Here is a 25,503-nt window from a genome sequence, read left to right as displayed (position 1 = left end):
TAATCCCATGTTAAGTTGCAGAGAAAAAGTCATTTATATGGAAATTGACCACTTTAGACCCCGCCCCTCTGGGGTCAGGACGCCCTATCATTTGCACAATTTGGAATCCCCACCCTATAAGGATGCTACCATTGCATTATGGGTGCTATACCATGCTTAGTTGCAGAGAAGTCGTTTATATGGAAATAGCCAAATTGGCCCCTTTTGACCCCGCCCCTCAGGCCCCCGGGGGGTCAGCCCCATCATTTGTACAATTTGGAATCCCCACCCTATAAGGATGCTACCATTGCATTATGGGTGCTATACCACGCTCAGTTGCAGAGAAGAAGTCATTTATATGGAAAAAGCCAAATTGACCCATTTTGACCCCCGCCCCTCAAGCTCCCGGGGGGTCAGCCCTATCAATTGCACAATTTTGAATCCCCACCCTATAAGGATGCTACCATTGCATTATGGGTGCTATACCATTCTTAGTTTCACAGAAGAAGTTTTTATATGGAAATAGCCGAATTGGCCCCTTCTGCCCCGCCCCTCAGGCCCCCGGGAGGTCAGCCCCATCATTTTTACAATTTTGAATCCCCACCTTATAAGGATGCTACCGTTGCATTATGGGTGCTATCCCATGCTTGGTTTCAGAGAAGAAGTCGTTTATATGGAAATAGCCAAATTGACCCCGCCCCTCAGGCCCCCCGGGGGTCAGCCCCATCATTTGTACAATTTTGAATCCCCAACCTATAACGATACTAACGTGACCATACCCCCATTTGGTACACGACCCCTTTTGGTACAAAATTCGGGTTTTCCCGTCTAGAATTCTAGTTACTGTGTTTTGTCATTTATACTATTGTGATATAAAAATACAAGTATAAAATGACAATTTAAGCTCAAATTTGACTTCGATCGTCTAGATTATATTCGTATACGCCTACATCGAAATGGGCGAAAGGGTCGTAAATGTTAGCAGTGGGTGCCGTAGAGCCATTCGACGGCTATTTTATGCTACATTGTTATCCGTTTTCATCAAAAGTAAACACATTAAATGAATCTCTATATCCCTAAAATTCTTCGGATATCATTTCACTAACGATACCTCTTCTATTAGCGCAGATATGCCAGTTTTCTGAGTATAACACCGCAATTCAAACATCCCGCTTCGCCATTTTTGTTTTTACTACTACCAATGCGCATGGCTCAACGTTGCTGACTAAAACGATCTACCAGGCCAGGTGCTCGGTTGGGGGTTTAATGATCCGGATTTATAGCAAGGATATATATATATCTATATACTATGTGTTGGTGTCAATTATTACTTTTTTTGTTTATTAATCACTTAGATTGTAAGATTACCTACATGTACACCATATGAATGTACTTTTGTCTTAAATCAAATGAGATAATCAAACAACAGACCAGTGACATTTCCCCAAGACAATGACATACAAATGTACTCAGTACAGAATTACTACAGATACATGTAACTTACATGTAAGCAGCAACTCAGTAGATTTTTTAAAAGTGGTTCCTCAAAATTATAAAATTACTTAATCCAGATTTGCAGGCAAATACTATTTCATAGATAATAGAGTTCATTACACAAAAACAGCAATAAACTGGATCAGTGTTGAGAATCACCATGGAGATTTAATGTCACATGCAGTCATGGAAAAAATATAACATTGATTTGTTTGTTTGTTTGTTTGTTTGATTTATTAACGTCCTATTAACAGCTATGGTCATGTAAGGACGGCCTCCCATGTATGCGGTGTGTTGCGTGTATGTTGTGCGAGGTGAGTGTACTGGGAGACTGCGGTATGTTCGTGTTGTGTCTTCTTGTATAGTGGAACTGTTGCCCTTTTTATAGTGCTATATCACTGAAGCATGCCGCCGAAGACACCAAGCAACACATCTCACCCGGTCACATTATACTGTCAACGGGCGAACCAGTCGTCCCACTCCCTGTATGCTGAACGCTAAGCAGGAGCAGAAACTACCACTTTTATATAGACTTTGGTGTGTCTCGGCCAGGGGACAGAACCCAGAGCCTTCCTCACAGGGGCGAACGCTCAACTCAAGGCCAAAAGTGAGGCGGTGCCAAGGTAGGCATTAGGAAAGATAAAGTCAATTAGGAAGAAGAGAAAAGATAAGATCCTAAATTTAGTCGCCTTTTACGATCATGCAATAGGGGCAGTAGGCACAATTCTAACGCCCTACCTGCAGGGCCAATATAACATTGAACTTACATGTTCATCCTAGATCTTTCATTATATATAGAAGACATTGCTCACAAATATTTCATTTATTCTCTCTCTCCCATCATTTAGGAATCAATATTGATATACCAACCAAAATATGGTCAGTGCATAGCATCAAAACTAATATCAATGTGAGGCCATGTATACACATACATGTACATGTATATAAATTTCATATTTAAAGTGATCCTGAATTGAACAAATGTTGATACATTTATTTTCATCTGTAAGAAGAAATTGCAAGAATCTTTAAGATTGTGTGTTCATGCAGTATTGTTGTGTTTAAATGAACCTGTACTAGCTACCTCCTTAGGCCCTATTGCATCCATTATGTATCCACCAATCAACTTAATATGCAATTATACAGTGTACCTGCATGTATTACCTAGTACCTAGAAGTATAAATGTACATGTACCAGGTATATTACTGTACATATACTATTACCATGCATACTCTATCTTGTGATTCCCAGTATTGTAACTTTAAAGAAAGAACAAATTGATATATTTATGAGTGCTGTAATGTATTTACTGAAAATTAACAAGCATAAGGGCAATTCCAGTTATAAACTAGATCTTTTTTCTTAAAAATTATACTTAATTTTACAATAAAACCAATTTCTGAGACATTCACTTCTTCATATATGTTTGTATATGACAATATGTTCCAAAATTATTGTGCTAAATGCTGCAATTTTCAAATGAACAAAAGAAATTTTGTAACAGATGATGAACTCGGGAAATAAAAGAAAGAGATATTATGGTTTCCATGCATTTAATACTTTCTGGTTTTTACATATAGAAAAGGTATGTGTAGCCTCAAGAAATTCTTCCTATATTCTGGGGTTTTCCATGCCTGCAATATAAACAAAATAGAAAATTAGACATGAAAAATTATACCAGGTACAGAGCTAATGATCTTAACAATATCCAATCATGGCTGGATTATAGGGTATCTTTGTTCTATAGGGAACAAAATGCACTATGTACATGTAAAAATACAATATTATTGTATTGCCATGACCATTATGAGGACTTTTCTTCTTAACCTCTTATTTGTGGTCTTCCAGTAAAAATGGACAGGATATATCATTCCCAATTTTACCATTTTACAGATAAACTCCCAGGTAAAAATGATTTACATGTAGCTTAATAATTACATGTAATAAGTTAACAGAAGGAAGGATATCTGGTCATTAGTGATTTATATACCCAGTAATTGAATAAAATGGTATTTGTTTTACCATAAAAATATCTATATATGCTATTAAATAATTATACATGAATCTCATGTATTTGAATCCTCTTAATAAATTGATATGGGAAAATTTAAATATGTAATGTTTTGTAATGCAAACCTTTTAAAATCAATAATGGGAGATTATAACAAAATTGACAGAGTTGTAAAAAGATTAAAACAGAAGAGTATATAAAATTCATTTTGTAATGTAATTTATAAAATTATCTTTAAATATCATACATACATAATAATACATAAAAACATTTTAATTACCCAATATACCTACATGTATTTATCTATGATTTTGTTTAATTTTTCATATAAATAACAATTATAAACAAGACCTCAACCTCAAAATACAGTTGCATAACAAGATTTTCAGCAAGTATGTACTATTATGCATTAGCTGTGTATTGAGGGCTAAATGAAGTCTTATCAAAATTAAATACATGCAAATTATAAGGTTATATACATTTTACATACAAACAGTTCTAAACAAGCTCTTTTTCACAATATGTAATATACACTACATGGTAGGCCTACAATTAATAAAATGATCTTATAAAACAGGATACCATATCTTATAATTATGTTCTATTTGCGTTACTACTAATGCTTCATTTGGAGAATGGATACTGGATAGATCTATATTATAGGCCTAGTTATAATATGGACTGTTTAGCCATGTTATATCAAATTTTATATGCAAATGAGCAGGTGCTTGTTTCGTTTTGATAAAATATTTTAAAAAGTTTGGAAAATTGGTATTTACCGGGAATATAGATTGCAGAATACTCTGAAAGAGGTATGTTCTATTTTAAATCAGTTTATATGAAGAAGTGTAGTGGATATTCCCCATATTATAATTGTAACACCAAACCGTCTTTCAATTTCACCGAAAAATACGGGAAATAACTCGCCATATTTAGGTAGTGTTTTGAATGGCGGTACATTTTCAATAATCGTCGGTAAATATCAAAGACAGTCACACAGAATGATGTATATGAATACCATACCTTTCGATCAAAGTGCATAAATTAAAATTTCAGCACACCAATCGAGAATCTCAAAGCAAAATGTCCCGTGTACCAAAAGGGGTCCGCTCGCTGTATCAAAACCGGAAGTGACGTAGTGAGGAATAAAACCGGTCTATTTTTAGCTTGCAGTTACGACGATAATTTTTTTTATTGTGGTCGTACACCCCAAAGGCAGTCCTTGGCAGAAACTGACAAACATTGAATCACAAGGAATGCAGATTGAAAATATCGCAAAAAATATGTCAAATTTGTACCAAATGGGGTACAGTGACGTTACCGTTGCATTATGAGTGCTATCTCTTGCTTAGTTTCAGAGAAGAAGTCTTTTTGTGGAAATAGCCAAATTGACCCCTCAGGCCCCCGGGGGATCAGCCCCATCATTTGTACAATTTTCAGTTAGTAGCCAATAAGGATGCTACCAGTCAAATTTTGTTGAAATCCGACCAGTGGTTATGAAGAAGAAGTCGATTGTTGACGGACGCCGGGGTATCCCATAAGCTCACCTCGTCCGTAAACGTTTTGGGACGATTTGACTGTTACTCGAGACGATCATTTCGGCCATACAGAAAACAAGTCACACAATCACAAATCTATTAAATCCAACTTGTTCCATAGAAATTCCTTTGAAATATCCGTGACTAACAAACACTGTTATTTATATACTCTTGTAACCAGTTTGAGAGTTACAAAATGATGATGATGTATCCGAGTACGTTAAAGTCGGCAACTTAAAACTGTATTATATAGATACTCGTAACGTTAAACAGGTTGGGCACAACCTTGAATATGGGTAACAGTTACCCAATAAAGTAACAGTAACCTGTCCGATCCAGTCTAATTAGTGTCCGATCCTGTCTAATTAGTGTCCTATCCTGCCTTATTAGATTCCGATCATGTCTATTTAATGTCATATCCTGCCTTATTAGAGTCCTATATATATATCCTGCCTTATTAGAGTCCGATCCTGTCTAATCAGTGTCCTATCCTGCCTTATTAGAGTCCGATCCTGTCTAATTAGTATACTATCCTGCCTTAGTCAGTCCAAGAGTGTCGGACGTTCCGCCCTAAACTATTTCGCCGCAAATTTCATTCGTTTCGCCCCAAAAACTAATAACGCCCCAACTTGTTTCGCCCCAAATAAAGAATTTCATGTCTCTTTCATCCTATTTATAAACTTTTGTTTGGTTGTTTGTTTGATTTATTAACGTCCTATTAACAGCTATGGTCATGTAAGGACGGCCTCCCATGTATGCGGTGTGTTGCGTGTGTAAAAGGGAGCGGTTTCTGTCCTAGAAACCTAACCCAGGTTCTGAGATCTCGGGTCCATTAGGGTCTTAGATTCTGGAACCATAAACTGAAGCTTGCAATTGGCGAATGAACACAGACTCAGAAATATACGTTCAATATAATTTATTGTGGATAACAAGTGTAGAAATTAACGACGAAATAATACATACAATAGTGAAACAACTCGACTCATGCCAACTCTCGTACACCCTGCCTACATAATATGTACACCCTGTTAGGATAAACCAGCTATTTATCAATGTAATTAATACTATTTATAGGTACTGAAATATACCGCCCCGATACCCAAAATATACGTTAATCTAGTGGCTACATGGCTTACTCCTATGTATACGAAAGTATATAGACGACGGACGCTACATGTACATCTACATGTATACCCTACTATATGAAACTACATTATAAACTTCATAGCGTTACCTAGTACTAGTGGCTACGTATACCCTATAGCTAGGTATAGAAGAAGAAAGAGTCAGGCAGTCTAACGAGGACTTGAATCTGACTAACTAAACTACTGTAAAGCACGCAACTTTATAGCTAACGTGCGGCACACGGCACGTGCATTATTCGCGCCAAATCCACTCGGAACTCATCTGGTCCGACTACATGTTCCGAATGTAATAAACAAACAAGATGGAAGACGAACCATGGAAACGAAGCAGCCGTAAAATCACACTCCAAATTTATCGTTTTCCCTGAACTTCTACATTCCTCCCCCCTTAAGTCAAATGTACTAACATTTGGCTAATGAAAATTTGGACGCTACTCGTAGGGAAACAAAAAACACAACCATGACAAGTAAAACTTCCCAAGATACATCAAACCACTACGGTAGGTCTATGAGCTCGATTTACATGATAGCTTTAACTAGCCTAGTACTAAACAATTTCACAGTGATGACCTTATGTCAAATAATCTCGCAACACAATCAATCACACTGGACCAATACTGAAAAAATATATCACAAAAAAAAAATGTTTACAAACAAACTTTCAAGATATTTTTTTTTCCTGGAATCCAAATACAGTGTACAAAAATTAGACTCCATTTACAACCATACGGCCAACGATATTGACACAATCTTACAACAAATTACTGACAGAACAGGAGTATATAATTCCTGAAATGTCTACCACAAATAATCTTCTCTTAAATTTAACAAAAATAATAAGCACAGCGTATAACAATAATGCCCTGGTACACTAAGAATTTTATCAACAACCCTTTAGATAACATTGAGTTTTATAAGAAAACCATATGGGAAGAATCCATTACTAGCAAAAACAATTCATGGATTCAGTCAACATAGGCAAAATAAATTTATAATTATACTAATTATAAATATAGCAGGACTTAATTCATTACTAAAACAATGATTTGATTCATGAATTAGTTACATGCCCAATAATCTATTACGATGAAAAATTCATTATCAAGGTAATTACAACATTTGCATTGGCTACCAGGCATTTATATACAACAATAGCACTGTGCATATGTAATTATAATACAATATATAGTCAATAACCAACCCCCCACACTGGATATACATGTACATTTAGCTAATAATTTTCAAACATATCAAAGTTAATGTCTGATGGGGCATACACTTCTTGTGTAGGCGCGCGACCGCGTAGCCATTTGACCTGATCGCGAATGATCGCTTGACCCCGACCAAGAGGTACTACCTCTTGGTCCCGGGCCACACTGACTGTCTGTGACGTCAATATGCTGGTGGAAGTACTACCAGCTTCCTGTTGGCGTTGGCGCGCGGCCTCCTCACGGCGACGGCCCATTTCCTCGGATACTTTTACAACAGGCATCCTGAAAACCCCCTGGATTTATATATTTAGAATTTGGAAGTTGCCTTCCCACTACACATAAAGGCTTAGCCTCCTGTTGCGACAGCTTATGCCGGCTGACATAATGCCTCAGCAGCTGATTCCTGCGCACAAACTTTACTGGACATCTAGTGCAACAGAAGTATGTAATATCCTTCCTATGGATTTGGTTCCAGTGGAGCCTCATTGCTGCACTGGTTGAAAAGGGCGTTGTCCCACAGGCTGGGACTGGGCAAGCCATCCCGGACTCCCATGCTGGGTGCAAATCGGTGTCCAGGTTGTCAACCTCCTGTACTGGTACTGTGATGTCTAGAATATCCATGATCTATAAAATATAACAAAGAATGTCTCAGTTCAATGTGTTTTTGAGGGGGGCCCACAATGACGATATTGTACCTCAAACGCATATGATGAAGTGATGACGTGTTTTTTTTTTTGTTATAAACAGCAGGACATATACTGCTTAATTAATTTAGTATATCTTTTTCCTTAAAAACTTTGTGCCTCTAGTACTAAACAGCCTGAACCATGTCTTTAAAAACAATACTGATTTTTTTTTTTTTTTATATTTTTTTTTTTTTCAGATCTATGGTGAATATTTATCAGGGGGTTTGACATTCCTGCCAGCTCTAGTTTTTTCGGGGAGTTATCTCCCTTGGACTGCTCTGGAACTGGATTTCACTATGGTGCCATTCTAACTCTTCACTATCACTCTCATTCACAGCATCCGTATCTAAATCCACCCAAGCGTCAGGTATACTCCTACCCAAATATAGCTTTAAATGGTCTATATGGACAACAATAGGTTTCGACACAGGTGTTTTCTGTATCCTATAATTGACATCTGTCAGTCTCTCAAGGACTTTGTATGGACCTGTCCAACCTTGCCCTAACTTATCACTAACAGCTGGGGGATACCATCTCCAAACATATGCTCCTTCATCAAAATCCCTTTGTTTTGAGCCATGGTCATAGTACATTTTTTGTCTACTTGCAGCAGCACCTAACTTCTGATGAACAAACTTAAATGCAGATCTGGAGGCTGACTGTACCCAGTAAACATATTCTTTGGGACATCTTTGCTCAGTTTCGGGAGGCAAGCCTACCATGATATAACGGACAAGAAACTGCACGACCCAACATGACCAAATTAGGACTACATTCAGTACTGCTATGTCGAGTGGCCCTATACGCCATCATTACATAAGGCAAATGATCATCCCAATCATCCCTGTTTTCATTAACAAAGGCCGACAACATTTGTATGAGGGTACGATTAAGTCTCTCGACAAGTCCATTGGACTGAGGCCTATAAGGGGTTGTCCTAGTTTTATCTATCTCTAGTTTTTTCACATATAGCCTTGAACAGGTCAGATTCAAACTCACGACCTTGATCCGTGTGTATACTGATAGGTGTACCAAACCTACATATAAACTCTGTGACTAGTTTATCCGCTACTGTTTGTGCTGTGTGATTTGGAACAGGATAAGCTTCCACCCACTTAGAGAAATAATCTCCTACTACTATAATGTAAACTATTCCCGTTTTCAGTTGTTTGCAGACCACCTAGGATATCTATTGCTATACGTTCTAACGGAGCCCCTACTGGATTGGATGGAGTCAGGGGAGCTCGACCCCTTGATGGACCTGACTTCCTACGGGCACAGGAATCACACGTATTACACCAGTTTTTAACATCTTCAACCAAACCAGGCCAATAAAACCTTTTCTGTATCATGTCAATAGTCCTATCTCGACCAAGATGACCAGATGTTCTAGAATTGTGTAAGTAATGTAAAATCTTCTCTCTAACACATTCAGGAGCTACCACCTGCTTAGTGTCCTGCCCTGACAAGTTATCTACCCCTTTCCTACACAGAATGCCATGGTCATCTACGATAAGTAACTCCCATATGTGATATAGTTTTCCTTAATTCTGCGGGAAATGTAGACACTACTGACTTTGGGGGTTTTGTGAGGTATTTGGTTTTTAAAGGTAAAAATTTCCCTAAATTTTTCATCCTCCTCCTGCCAAGCTTTTATCTGTTCGGGACCCCCAAGTATCTAACCAGTTTGTTAACACCCTCTCTGTTTCATCAACAGGTATATCAGGGGAGCCACCTACAGTTTGCTGTGTGACGGGGCATACTCCAACAGACTTGCTGGAGTCTTTCAGGATACTGTCTGCTGGGGATGTAAATGTATCAAGGGAGATAACTGGCTGAGATGGAGGCCTACAACTTGGACAATTAACCCTTGTTGTCGGACATTCTGGATATCGAGACAGACTATCAGCATTTCCATGCTTGTTGCCTGGTCTGTGCTGAATTTCCATGTCATACATATCTAGAACTGCTAACCATCTGGCAAGGACTCCCTCGGGATCCTTAAAGTTTTTGAGCCAAGTCAGAGAAGCATGATCTGTTCTAAGAAGGGAATGGCCTACCCCAAAGGAAGTGTTTGAAATATTTCACAAATGTGACAACTGCAAGGAGTTCCCCTATGTGTTGTACAATAATTGGACTGAGCCCTATTTAGGGTTCTACTACCAAATGCAATGACTTTCTCCTCCCCATTCTGTATTTGGGAGAGAACAGCACCGACACCTGTTAGACTCGCATCTGTGTCTAAGATGAACTTGCCTGTCTCCGTAGGAAAGCTGAGTACAGGGGCACTTGTTAATAAATTTTTTAGAATTTGAAACGAGTTTTCACACCCTATATCCCACTTAAACTTCTTGTTTCTTCTGGTAAGCATTGTAAGAGGTGAAGCTATAGCCGAAAAATTTGGTATAAATCTCCGATAATAGCCAGCAAGACCCAAAAAACTTCTAACCTCACTAACATTTGAAGGTGAAGGCCAGTCCCTAACGACCTTGACTTTGCCAGGTCACAGCTGATTCCTGCTGGTGAAACTAAATGGCCTAGATAAGAGACAGACGTTTGAAATAGGTCGCATTTTTTCCCTTTAAGCTTGAGATTAGCTTCCCTAATACACTGAAACACATCCCTAAGGTTTTTAAGGGCAACTTCAAAGGTGTGACCAAATAAAATTACATCGTCTAGATAACACAGACATTTGGTCCAGTTAAGACCACCCAGTACTAATTGCATAAGCCTTGAGAAGGTAGCAGGGGGCGTTACAGAGCCCGAAGGGCATCACATTAAACTCGTACAACCCCTTATGAGTGCTGAAGGCTGTTTTTTTCTCCCTGTCTGCCTTACTCATACAGCATTGCCAGTATCCACTAGCTAAATCAAGGGTACTAAACCATCTAGCCCCAGCTAAGGTGTCTAATGCATCGTCTATCCTAGGCAAAGGAAATGCATCCTTTTTGGTAACTGCATTCAACTTACGGTAATCTATGCAAAAACGTACTGATCCATCTTTCTTAGATACCAAGACTACAGGGGCTGCCCATGGGCTATTACTAGGCTGTATAATACCATCCCCCAACATTTTGTCTAACTCTTTCTCTACTACACATTTTTGAGATGGAGAAATGCGTCTAGCAGGTATTCTAATTGGAGGCTCGTCACCAGTATTTACTGTGTGTTCAACTAATTTTGTCTGACCTATCTCTCCCTTTGGACTTTGGAATATGTCACTATATTCAGTTACCAAATCTGTGGCCATTTGTTTCTCTGACGGTGTCAGTTCCGGTGAGAACCGGCTTACCATTGGCTCTAAATAATCAGGTAGTGTTCTAAGGTTCCCCTCAACTTCTTCTATTTCATGAACCCCATTTACCGAGGACACGTCGCCCACAATAGTATTTTGCTGTAACCTGATAGACTTCCTACCGAGGTTCATGACAGAGAGACTAATCTCTTTACATGAGGTCTGTACCAAAACTTTTGCCATCATTAAACCTTGGTTTGCTACATATGTGTTTGGCTCTACTATCCCTTCTACGCTATCAATAGCTCCCTCTATATAGCCCTTAAAATGACACTCGGAGTTAGCTGGCAAGGAGACAGTTTCACACATCCTTATACGGGCACATCCTTTATACCCTTCTGTGACTAAATTGACACACTGACCCTCCAACCTGAGGATCTTATCCCTAAAATGGATTTCACCACCATGGTGACTCAGGAAATCTACGCCTAGAATTCCTGTCAATTGGTCCAACCTAGCCACTACAGCCTCCTGTTCATATATTAATCTGCCTACTTTAAACTTAAAGTTGGCTTTACCAGCCACCGCTAACTTGTCACCCGGAAGCGGAGTACAGCATAATACCAGTGCTTTTCAACTCCGGCCTACTGGACTCTGGCATAGCACTATATATACATCCTCAGTAACGATTGTCACCCGCAGAACCTGAATCCACAAGATACCGTGAACCTTGACCACAAACTGTAGCATCTATAAATAGACAACCTTTAATAACAGCATTTAAGCTAACCTTAGTAAGCCCTTCTGATCTTACACCAGATGGTAACTCACCACCTAGAGCTGAGACACCGGTCAAACTTTCGGGCTCAAGCTTGACCGAAACTAGTTTTTTTTTATCAACTGACTGTGGACAATCCGCTATAAAATGACCAGTCTGATCACAGCGATAACACCTTTTCTCAAATGCCTGACCTTGACCTTTGCTACTGCCCTGACCTCTACCTCTGCCTCTACCTCTACCACGCACAGCACGAGTGAGTTGCTTTCCTAGTTTCTCAAAACCTTCAGTCAAAAGAGTAACCAAATCCTGACTTTGTTTGTCACCTGTGGAACTATTGCTCTGTATAGTCTGAACTTGACCTTGTTCTATCTCATCAACAAAAGCTTTAGGTTTCCTATCAGGTGTACTTAACTCTCTATTGAAAGCCTCAAATTCGATGGCTAGTGTAATTGCAGCCTCCGAAGAAGCTGAGGTGATGAAACTGTGACATGGCGCTTCATATCCATACTGCTTAGCCCATGAATAAATTGATCTATAACATGCACTTCTGTCCCCAATTCTGATTTTCAGAGGACACTACCAGGAAACGCTAAACCATGCCAGCCGCCGTAACTCTCTACCATAGCTTACTAGGCTTTCATTATTACTCCGGGACTTATGCTTAAGTTGGCATCTATAGGCAGTCTCCCTCCCTGGGGGGTCAAATTGAGAAGCCAGAACGTCCTAACACTTTTTGAGCTGGACCACGCAAGCTCATTTGCTAAACTGTTGAGCTTTTTCATAATTTCCCCATTGATTCCACAGGGCCACCTGTTCAAAGTGTATGATAAAATCTTTGAAATCACTTGTCCCCATCATAGTTCCTGGGGGTCTTTCTGTTTCCTATTTATCACCTTGCCACTGTAAGCCCTAGGGGGTTCCCCATGACTTCTATCCTGAGGAGTATTACTTTCCCAGCCTACATGAGGCTTGTTGAATGTTACGGAGTGTTCTAAAGGGGGGTTCCCAATCGGATGAAGGAGTAATAAGAGTTGTCTCCCCTATCTCACTGGGACCTGTATATTCATGAGAGCTGGCCCTTATGTTTGGATTTAACCCATACTGTGACTGATGGGGGTATCAGGTACAAACACACTATCATCACCCGACTCCAATAGAGCTAACAGCCCCGTACTGATGTCCCTCCCCATAAGATAGAAATGTGTTGAGGAGGAGGAGGACGCGGGAGGAGGATGCCTAGAGCGCAAATCCCTTTACTTTAGTTTGGTCTCCATTACGTAGGACAGTTTATTCGGTCCTAACAGCTCAGGCGAGTGATCGTTAAGTAACGGGCCAAGATAAATCCTGCCGACTGTAGGAATTTACTCCGTCGTGACAACCACGACTCGAACCTAATACCCATAAGCTTGCGTTGTTGTACACCATCATCCCTAGAAGTACCTATACACAACTGACAGCCGCTTACAGAGGGTTGGTGGTTGGTTATACTAGTTGTATATACTCATCTCGTACGGGGACACGTATTTGTATTACCGACGATGTTCTAACCCTTTGATGTCGGTTATCGGAAACGACAGATCCACTCGAGAGCCTTGCTGCAGACTTTAATTCAACTCAAACTATTTGGGGTTAAAAATATTACGTGAAAAATAAAGCGCCAAAACTGGGCTTTTGCCAGATATCCTGGTCAGTTCTGCACCTAAGTAAAAGGGAGCGGTTTTCTGCGTCCAAAGAAACCACAAACCCAGGTTCTGAGATCTCTGCGGGTCCAACTAGGGTCATGAGATCTGTAGAACCACTCAACTGAAAGCTTGCAAATAGGCCGAATGAACAACCGGTCTCAATACATGTTATCCAGCACACTACAAATATGAAACTACAGTTATAAAACTTGCATAGCGTTTACACCTATTACTAGTGGCTCAGCGTGAGTATCCTCATAGCACTAGGTATAGACACAAGCTAAAGACAGTCATGCAGTCAACCATAGAGACTTGAATCCTGACTAACTAAAAACTACTGTCACAGACTCTCGAACTTTATAGCTAACGTGCGTAAAAAAACAGATGTGCATATATCGGCGGGCCAAATACACTCCGGAACTAATCTGTTGCGACGAACATGTTAGGAACAATGACTAATAAACAAACAAGATGGAAGACGAACCATGGAAACGAAGCAGTCGTAAAATCACACTCCAAATTTATCGTTTTCCCTGAACTTCTACACGTGTAAAGTGGACTGGGAGACTGCGGTATGTTCATGTTGTGTCTTCTTGTATAGTGGAACTGTTGCCATTTTTATAGTGCTATATCACTGAAGCATGCCGCCGAAGACACCAAGCAACACACCCCACCCGGTCACATTATACTGACAACGGGCGAACCAGTCATCCCACTCCCTGTATGCTGAACGCCAACATCTTACCAATTATTGTTATGTTATGTTATCATTTTGTTGTAGTGACAAGAGTGTGTAAACTACTGTTATATAAAGAGATAGATCTATAGAATAGACAAATTTGTAACGAACAGAAATTTATTTTACAAAAGCTTTTAACAAGTACAATTTCACGAATTCAAAGTACTGAAAAGATGTGCAATCTAGATTTTATGCGTGTGTAGTGCAAATAAAATCCGGAAAACACAATACTTTTGACAATGGTGTTTTTCATTCTACGAACAGGTCAAAATGTATTGCAGTGTTTTAACCGATATTACGAAACATTAGCGTTCTCCAAACTGAACGATTGGACTCTTCGTGCAATATTTACTGGTAATCTCAACTTACTTACTAGGTATAAACCTGAAAATTCTCAAAGGGTCACACATATATAGAGAGCAGGTTCACAGTTAATTTGAAATATTGAATCATCCCTGAATACGTCATAGGCTGCATTCATAATTTATTATCCGTCTTCACAACACATTTAATTAGTATTGAATTAAATTATTCATACTTTCTCCTCACAGTATAGGTGCATGATACTTTGTAACCCTGTAAATCCTTCTCATTCTCGTTCCCTTTCTTTACCTCCCTGAACTTTATTTACGTGACTTTGCATCGATTTTAAATTTCCTGCTTATAACTACAACATAAGTAAAGTTACCAACGTATGTTAGACATCTACTTATAATTGGGGTACCCTACGTCAAATGTATAAAGAGAAAATGTCTACGCGTAAGCTTTGTATTTCAACATAATATAGAGCTTTCACAAACAGATGATGAGATAAGATAATGTATTAACGTCTTACATTCCATGATTTTCAATAATATTAAAACATTAAAAGGTACAAATCATAAAAAAAAACACTCTAAAAATAGTTATGAGAGACTTACAAAAAATAAAGTATAAGTAGTAATGTATGAGTTCCGTAAGACCCCCTAGAAATTATGATACCGGTAACACCCCTTCAAAATTGTGATATTCGTCGCTCCCCTATGTATTGACGATTGTTAGGCAAAGATGATGACATAAGTACTGATCTGGTCTTGAGTATTCTCATACATCAGAGTTACTTCCCTTTCTTTCACTCTGTCAGTATAGCGATAGCTTGGTCTAAAGGATAGTAAAGAAACTACGTTGATTTAATAATCATTTTACAAAATAGACAGAACACGGTTATTCTATAAAAGGGACAAGACGATGCTCGGTTAGTTAGAATCAGGTCAAGTAGGAGGGTTTCGAAATATCATAGGCATGATTTTACAAAATAGACAGGACACGTTAATGGAGATATACGGAATTCTATATACGGGACAGGACGATGCTAGGATAGTTAGAAGTGGGTTAAGTAGGAGGGTTTCGAAAGGTTTGTTAATTATAAGTGATGATTGTACAAAATAGACAAAACGAGTGTTATATAAGGGAGATATACGGAATTCTGTATACGGTACAGGACGATGCTAGGTTAGTTAGAAACGGGTCAAGTAGGAGGGTTTCGAAATATCATAGGCATGATAGAACACAAAATAGACAGGACGCGGTAATGGAGATATACGGAATTCTATATAAGGGACAGGACGATGCTAGGTTAGTTAGAAAGGGGTCAAGTAGGAGGGTTTCGAAATATATGTTAATTATAAAAATGATGATTGTACAAAATGGACAAAACGAGTGTTATATAAGGAATTCTGTATGCTATCAGACGAGGACGCATGCTAGGTTACGTTAGAAACGGTCTTCAAGTGAGGGAGGGTTATCGAAAGATAACAATATCAAAGTTATCTTGATTGACATGTTACAAACTAATCAGAACACTATTATATAAGGGAATTCTTTAAACGATTACTGGAACAAAAGATAGAAATGGATCGTCGAACGACGATACGTGTTTACATATTAGCTGTGAGCAAATGAAAAAACATCGTTGCACGTAACAGAGGATCAGGACTGAGAGAGTATTAGAGTGTTTAATAGAGATATTTTTTCGGACCTTATTTAGATTGCTCAGGAGGAGCACAATTAGTAGATACACAAAATCGGGGTCGAGTTTATACGTATCAAAACACGGTATGTCTTAGTGTGTTGTCGAGTCGTTCAAGTCTTCCAATATGTCTCTTCACTCGAGATATAGGAGATATCACATAGCGTATGCTTACACTGGGTAAGTACAACGCTGAACACCGATGTGATAACAAAGAAAAATATATTCCTGAGGAACGTGCAGACATTGACAAATTCAGGCTGTTGAAAACAAAGGTATGCTACAATGACCCACAAACATTTTTCGTATGTTCTCGCAAGACAACAAAATAATATATATATTCTAAACAATCTATAATACATAATAATTAAATTACGTAATAGTCACAGGCATACTGAAGTTATAGCTGTACGCCTCTGAAAATCTATATACCATAGCCATGTAATTTAGAATTTAACTTCTTGTAAAAACAAATTGAGGCCTCTTTATTTCAAATTGTTAATAACACTACAAAAATAGTTATCTGTTTTAACCGTACCTGTATACATGTAGACTTTATTTATTTATATTTCCGCGCTTCATGAAAATGAGAAAAATTCCTATTTGACTCAAAGCTATGGTAGACAATCGACGGCGCAACTCCCAGCAGAGATAGGACAGAAAATATCACGCGTTCTCTGGAGCTGGAGGCTACAAGTAAGAAGTCGTCGGAGGAGGAGATTTCCCCAAACCGCTTTTTGACAGTGTTAACTCAGATTACAGAGTAAATAAACGAGTGTCTACATGACGCTCGTCGGATATAAGATGTCTATTTTATTAAGGCGGTAGCTGACGACCCGTCAACCCTACCAGATTCGGGGGTGGCTGATGAAAATCGCAGAATTGGTATAAATTGATGGGAATGAAAAGCGGTATCAATAGAGATATAACCGGAGAGGACACGTCAAAAGCCGAGAGAACTAATGACGGAATGTATATCATTTACCACTTCCCCAGGAAGTGAAGGATATGTCCGCCAAGAACTGTCGACGGGGTGCCATAAAAAGATCAGCCCGAAGTCAAAAACAGCATCAGACATCCTGGATGTCTTACTGGACTGGGGCATGAACTGATAGAAAACTATTTCGATCGTGCATTTGTGACTAGCACTTAAGCGAAAGGATGTGATACGTGCGTTACTCTTCATTAACACCATGGGATGGACGGTGCGATCGCCGAGGAAGTGTGAATCTGTAATTTGAAGATATATGGAGCGTTCTAGTCTGAAGTGCTTGGCCTATACCAAGCTCAAGGGCAATGGTAAATCAATTGGTTGAATAACAACTGAGTTTAATACTTCTCATCCAACAACGATAGAAGCATATATTTTTATTGATTTTGTATCTATTAAATTTATAACCAATTCAGTACGCAGAAAACAATATGAAATACGAGATCTAAAGTCGTTAGATGTATAGTCTGTAATGAGGAAATCTGCTCGAGGATTGATTTAGTGCACGTAGTCAGCCTAAAATGATACGAAACGGCTGAAAATTAAACCCGTCATCGATGTCGAACTCGTAACTCTGTATAGGGAGTTGAAGTGACGAATTTATAAGAGACACACCAAATGTCTGTTAAAAGTGGTAGTTTTCTGCTCCTGCTTAGCGCTCAGCAAAAAGGGAGTGGGACGACTGGTTCACCCGTTGTCAGTATAATGTGACCGGTGGGGGTGTGTGTTGCTTGGTGTCTTCAGCGGCATGCTTCAGTGATATAGCACTATAAAAAGGGCAACAGTTTCCACTATACAAGAAGACACAACATGAATATACCGCAGTCTCCCGAAACACGCACCTCTCACACAACATACACGCAACACACCGCATACATGGGAGGCCGTCCTTACATGACCATAGCTGTTAATAGGACGTTAATTAATCAAACAAACAAACAAAAAATTATAAGACACAGAATGTTGTTTCACAAAATCAACGATCGAGATAGGAATAGAAGTAGCCAATGGGTCGAATATCTCTGCGCTGTGATTTTTATCGAAATGCAATGCAATCCACAATGTCCATACAAGGTAGCTAGGCATCGTGTTCGACTATAAGAGAGCACGGAAACGACAATACACTTAGCTTTGTAAAGTATCTCGCGAATACACACCCAAAAATTCACGACCTAGAACTGAATCGGTCTTAGCGAGACGATTAAGTTGACTATTGTTCCATGAGACGAATGACGTTACGAGTTTGATCTATCTCAAATGTCTCCTCGAACTCGGAATACACAACACAAGACAATGTTTCCTTGAGAGCAGTGGCAAATGCAATCTCCAAACGGACATATTGGCGTGTTGAGGAAGGGAAAGATAAGCATCGGCGGCAAACTGCGGCTGAAGCTGGAACCCATACAAGGCGTACCCGCCCGGCCAATCGTCAGGGTCGATTGCGTTGTCCGCGTCTAGATCGGATTTGTTTGCGACCTCGTAAGGCTGCGAAATGCCGTGACATAACACACTCCCCAGTCGTGTAGGAAAAGCTCCAACTTATGAGGTCGCGCGGGGGGACACTTACATTGTCGAGATAAACAGCGACACTTGACGCGTCAAAGGGTTGAAAGTTAAACGGATTTTTGTCGTAAGCGCCCGTATAGGGCGTCGGTGGAGACTAATCCAAACACTAGCTTTCTAGGTACCTTCGACTGGTAGATATTGTCCCAAATGAAGCTGGTCTGTCCAACGGGTATGGACGCTGACTTAACGTCAGTTCGTATATAAGGGTATTTTGCGGGGGTCAGTTCTAATGCTCCCACGATCACGTCTGGATTCACTTGAACCCTGCAAGCGCGGAATAAAACTTCCTGTAGTTTCAATCTTATAGTCCGGGTCGATTCCGCTGACATCACAGAGAACGCGGCATTATTTCGATAGAGCTTGATATCGACGTCGACACCCGTTAAGTATATACCTGTCCAATCGACACAGGTCTTCTAATAGCGGTCCGATCATGTCCACATCGCTTTTGCTGTTCTTTGTAAACGCGTTACACTCAAACAGGCCCGAGTTTTGGCCATCCGGGTCTGCATCATCCATGGCGTTCAGCGTGTCCTGAAAGTAGAGTTGCGACGTAAGCTGAGTTTTCTTGGTCGATATTCCAAAATTCAATAATGTCTGCAAAAACGCCTTATAACGCGTAATTACCGGTGAGTTTTGTCGACCTTGCAGCGACACGTCTACCTGACTCCAGAGTGTCTGTAGCGGCATAATTAATAAACCCTACTGACTTTAGTAGGCTCGTTGTCGACTAGTAGGCGTACGTCCGGCGTGCTTTCATTCAGCATCTACCGTACTTTTGACGTAAAGTCTCACAAAACGCTCTTTATTATGCAAAGAGAGATAATCCCCTGAACTGTTCTGTTTCTTTTGCGTGATTTTGGTTCCTCTCGACAGACTCTGTTGCGTTTTATTGGGGTATCCGCGTTTCAATTCAGAGCGAGCTTGTTCCAACAACGGTCTGTTTGCGTCGGTGACAGTCCCCAACTGCGTGACGGAGGTCTGCTTCCCGTCTGAGGGGTGTTCTCTGACTGCGACGGGAATATAATGAGCGATAAGCGGGGAAGAAGAGAGCGGGGGTGTTAGAATTGCGTCCCAACCACGACTATCCCCCACTCCGTACCATTCACTGTCAGGACTCTCCCCCCTACCTGCAACGACCACTGAGTCCGCTTGACTGAGAGCGTCGGGTTTTTTTAGCCGAAAAAAAAATAACGAAGAAATGCGAGTCCATTTTCTTTTATGTTTCCGACGTCGGGAAGATAAAACAGTCATGCTAAGAACGGGTATGTCTTAAAAATGCAATGTCAGAGTGACAGGACCTCGCAAGAAATCAGCCAGCTTGTCCTCATCAGTCCTCAGGTGTATTTCGAAACGGTGTGAGTCTCCGTGATTATAACGGGTATCGTAAAAACGGCGCACGATGTACACGTCGTGTTTGCTATCGCGAGAGAACTACACCCTACGTGAAGTAAAGGTTGCTGATCATTTTGCGACGTAAGTAGATCCTATCAGGTCGCAGTACACGAATACCGGCTCGTTCCTACCTCGCTCGATAGGCTTATCTGGCATAATCCCACAAACCACGTACCGTTAAACCGTATGGGAGCTTTAAATTGATTAATGAATCTCCACGGCGTATTCAGCGGGTAATAGTCTAGACTGTCCGCATTTGACACTATCGCATAGAAATCCATTTAAATGTCCTCGATCGAACTTTTGTTAATCCACGAATCGTAATCTGGTCCCCAATTTAACCATCTCACTAATAACTGTTTCTTTTTGTTTCTGCGCCTCGTTTTCAACACTTTTACCACCTACGGTCGCCTAGATTTTCAGGATTTACGACGCGCTGAAGTTCGCTCTGATAAAAACTTCCCTGGATAGGGCGTTGCTTGTAATCTCTGAGGTAATAAATTGTTTCAAAGCGCGAGAAGTCGCCTCGAATATCTCCCCGGTGAACGTCTCCTGGTAGACTCGCGCAAATGTTCGTCTTAAGTGAGAAATGCGCACTTTATCTCCTATTTTGAATCTACATATTGGTGTGCTTCTTTTCTTCTTTTTCTTCTTCGTCTTCTTCTTTGTCGCTGTTTCTATTCGTTGCTTTTCGTTTGGGAAGTTAACAGCTAGCATGGTATCTACTTCGTTCTCCAGTGTAACCCTGGCGGGGGCAAGACCTCCTAGCAACGTATGCGGTGTGTTATTATAACTGGCAACAAGATCCGATAAAACATCGATGAATCTATAGGTTTGATGGAAATTGAAATACCGCCACATGATTTGTCTTGTATTAGACGACCTGATGTTTCGCCTGATAGATAACCCGACTTATCTGGAGCTATTCACCGTCAATATACACCACGGAAATTTCACCGTAATCTACCTGTCGCAGAACATATTCCCGCAAGGTAAATACCCCAGGTCTATAAGTTTGAATTCGCATTATTTGGTGCTGTTCAAAGAACCAGAGAGATATGATGCACTTGAACGTTTTATCCAGACAATTGTTTCCCAACAACACGGCGTATTTACTCGATAGCTTTAAAAAGGCTACGGACGAACAACAGTACGGCTATTTGATCGTTGACCTATCACCGAGGACGCCAACTAATCTAAGAACGCGAGTGTTTCCCGGGGAGATACCTATTGTGTATGTACCTAAGGACTCGACGCCACCGCGTGACCTATTATGAGAAAATGAGCAAGAATCTTAGAGAAAACTGGAATTTCGTTAGACTATTAGCGCAAGCCAAACCCAGACAACGAAGACAGTTACTGGCGTCCTCAAATCAATGACAAATCAGAGCGATTTGCGAAATTGTCCGGAACATCGTGTTTAATCCGGATTTACCACCTACGGTCGCCTACGTGAGTACTTTACGGAAATACAAAAGCCTGTTGTTAAAGTTATCGAAGAGAGGTACGCTGCTAGACGTCAAGAGACACTTGATAGAGAAATATAATGGGCGATTTTTGCCCGTGGCTCTCGTGCCTATTTTAAGTTGATTAGAAGCCTTCTTACTCCGGTAATCATGTCAAGCGAATACGTCGTTTTACCTATAGATCGATACCGGCGACTAATATCGGATAAAGTTCCCGAGAAGGAATTAAAGTCGTCAAGTCAAACGTCGAAAATTGTCGTCTGATGTTAAGAAGAGAAAAACGGGATACGTCACAGGAATTGGACCCCCTCCCGGCGAACCAATCAAAATGGATGAAATGAAGACATTGCCCCGAGGTGCCCGCTTTAAGAAAAAAAAAAAAAAAAATAGACATCGCCCCGATGCCTTTTGACAGTATAACTTGTATATAGAAATCAGTGTTTCAGAATAGTCTGAACCACTAACAATTCTTTCAGTTAATGTCTAGCGTGATCGAGCGCACCATTTTTAGCTCAACTGGCCCGATGGCGCGGCGTCCGTCCATCCGTCCGTCGTCCGTCCGTCCGTCCGTCCGTCGTCCTTCCGTCAACATTTCCTTTAAATCGCTACTAGTCATAGAGTTCTGCATGGATTGTAACCAAATTTGGCCACAAACATCCTGGGGGGAAGGGGAACAGAACTTGTATAAATTTTGGCTCTGACCCCCCGGGGGCAGGAGGGGCGGGGCCCAATAGGGAAAATAAAGGTAAATCCTATAAAACGCTACTTGTCCTAGAGTTCTGCATGGATTGTAACCAAATTTGGCCACAAACATCCTTAGTGGAAGGGGAACAGAACTTGTATAAATTTTGGCTCTGACCCCCTGGGGGCAGGAGGGGCGGGGCCCAATAAGGGAAATAGAGGTAAATCCTATAAAACGCTACTTGTCCTAGAGTTCTGCATGGATTGTAACCAAATTTTGCCACAAACATCCTTGGGGGAAGGGGAACAGAACTTGTAAAAATTTTGGCTCTGACCCCCCGGGGGCAGGAGGGGCGGGGCACAATAAGGGAAATAGAGGTAAATCCTATAAATCGCTACTTGTCCTAGAGTTCTGCATGGATTGTAACCAAATTTGGCCACAAACATCCTTAGTGGAAGGGGAACAGAACTTGTATAAATTTTGGCTCTGACCCCCTGGGGGCAGGAGGGGCGGGGCCCAATAAGGGAAATAGAGGTAAATCCTATAAAACGCTACTTGTCCTAGAGTTCTGCATGGATTGTAACCAAATTTTGCCACAAACATCCTTGGGGGAAGGGGAACAGAACTTGTAAAAATTTTGGCTCTGACCCCCCGGGGGCAGGAGGGGCGGGGCACAATAGGGGAAATAGAGGTAAATCCTATAAATCGCTACTTGTCCTAGAGTTCTGCATGGATTGTAACCAAATTTGGCCACAAACATCCTTGGGAGAAGGGGAACAGAACTTGTATAAATTTTGGCTCTGACCCCCCGGGGGCAGGAGGGGCGGGGCCCAATAGGGAAAATAAAGGTAAATCCTATAAAACGCTACTTGTCCTAGAGTTCTGCATGGATTGTAACCAAATTTGGCCACAAACATCCTTAGTGGAAGGGGAACAGAACTTGTATAAATTTTGGCTCTGACCCCCTGGGGGCAGGAGGGGCGGGGCCCAATAGGGGAAATAGAGGTAATCTTATAAATTGCTACTTGTCCTAGAGTTCTGCATGGATTGTAACCAAATTTGACCAGAAACATCCTTGGGGGAAAGAGAACAGAAAATTGTATAAATTTTGGCTCTGACCCCCCAGGGACAGGAGGGGCGGGGCACAATAAGGGAAATAGAGGTAAATCCTATAAATCGCTACTTGTCTTAGAGTTCTGCATGGATTGTAACCAAATTTGGCCACAAACATCCTTGGCAGAAGGGGAACAGAACTTGTATAAATTTATGCTCTGACCCCCCGGGGGCAGGAGGGGCGGGGCCCAATAGGGGAAATAGAGGTAATCTTATAAATTGCTACTTGTCCTAGAGTTCTGCATGGATTGTAACCAAATTTGACCAGAAACATCCTTGGGGGGAAAGAGAACAGAAAATTGTATAAATTTTGGCTCTGACCCCCTGGGGGCAGGAGGGGCGGGGCCCAATAGGGGAAATAGAGGTAAATCCTGTAAATTGCTAATAGTCATATAGTTCTGCTTGGATTTTAACCAATTTTGGCCCAGAAACATCCTTGGGGTTAACAGAATTTGTATAAATTTTGGCTTTGACCCCCTGGAGCAGAAAGAGTGGGGCCTAATAGGGGAATTCAGAAAAGAAACAATGAACTTGAATTCAGAACATTCCTAGGCATTACAAACCAGGTGAGCGATACAGGCCCTCTGGGCCTCTTGTCTTTTTTTCCCTCCTAAGCGCTAACGTCAGTCGTGCGTTATTGTTTTCTTTGCAAATTATGATATATAATAAACAATAACGGCTGACTTACGCAAGCGCTTTTCGCTCCAGCTCTTCAGACTAAATTTGAGATTTTATTGTGGTATCATGGCTGAATAAAATAAATTAAAACAAGACTTTCTTTTTTTTCTCTTTTATTATAACTTATATATCACACACACACACACACACACACACAGTTAAGAACCTAGCATAAACAGTTTAATTAAAATTGTCATTTGTGAAAATCCAACACTTTCCTTTTGTGTGTCCGTCTCCTCGGTGATACACACAGTTGAACACTAACTACAAAAATTAGACACTAAAATTGTCACTACGGTTTATTTATGTGAAAATCCAACACTTTTCTGTTTTTGTGTCCGTCTCCTCGGTGATACACAGAATAACATAAACAGTTGAACGCTAACTACAAAATTAGACACTAAAATTGTCACTACGGTTTATTTGTGTGAAAATCCAACACTTTTCTTTAATGTTTCTTTTGTTTTTGTTTCCTTCTCCTCCGTGATAATGACTGGTCGAACATAACCCTATCTTCCTCCCCGTCGCGTGTTCCAATGTTTTCAGGAGAGCTCATCACTTCGTCGTCCCCCATAGCTGCGTTGGTCGGGGAGAACAGTCAGTTTCGCTGCGCCCGTGTTCCTACGACGACGAAATCTCCATACGATGATGATGATCACGATGATACCAAGGCTTGGAAGCATGACGTATAATGCTGAAAAAAAATTAAAAGTTCTATAATAAAATATATCTGAATATTTTTCTACAAGTTATAAAATATCATAAACATCGACAATAACACTGTACGGTTATCATATTGATATTTACCGATAACTTACCTATAGATAACTCATCGCCGTGGTCAGGCTGGACGGTGTTGAGTTCGCTGTTGTTGGCGGTGTTTGTGATGTCCGTGTAGTTCAGAGTCGTCCGGTCAAGGGTGGTCATCGCCGGAGTCATCAAAGGCGTATTAACCGAGGTCGTGGATCGCGTGGTAGTTGTCGGGCGGACGGTGTTGGGTCTAGGAGAGGGCTGTAAATATAATATATTTTTTTTTTTAATTTATGTAGAGTCAAATTTACATTTATTCAGCATTAAGTGTGTTTTTTATACAACTTATCTA

The 25,503-nt window shown here is 40.5% G+C and overlaps 1 protein-coding gene and 1 long non-coding RNA gene across 3 annotated transcripts; one reads left to right on the top strand and one right to left on the bottom strand.

The window, feature by feature from the left end:
* Positions 1-6,507: 6,507 nt before the first annotated feature.
* On the top strand, positions 6,508-10,108 carry LOC138312936 (uncharacterized). Of its 2 annotated transcripts, none has more exons than XR_011207085.1 (3): positions 6,508-6,668; positions 9,231-9,464; positions 9,783-10,108. It is a non-coding gene; the product is annotated as an uncharacterized lncRNA (long non-coding RNA). The 2 variants fall into 2 exon arrangements; XR_011207084.1 differs by lacking the exon at positions 6,508-6,668 and adding an exon at positions 8,816-8,948.
* A 14,535-nt stretch (positions 10,109-24,643) lies between these two features.
* Positions 24,644-25,412, bottom strand: LOC138312937 (uncharacterized; the record flags this gene model as incomplete). Its single annotated transcript, XM_069253644.1, has 2 exons — positions 24,644-25,095; positions 25,220-25,412. Coding segments are annotated over 2 exons (345 nt in total), but the record flags the coding sequence as incomplete, so codon positions are not given.
* Between the last annotated feature and the right edge of the window lie 91 nt (positions 25,413-25,503).

The sequence above is a fragment of the Argopecten irradians genome, unplaced genomic scaffold (assembly GCF_041381155.1).
Source record: "Argopecten irradians isolate NY unplaced genomic scaffold, Ai_NY scaffold_0532, whole genome shotgun sequence".
NCBI classification, from domain to species: domain Eukaryota; kingdom Metazoa; phylum Mollusca; class Bivalvia; order Pectinida; family Pectinidae; genus Argopecten; species Argopecten irradians.
Note: the sequence above shows the minus strand (reverse complement) of the source record. Positions and strands in the feature narration are given on the sequence as shown.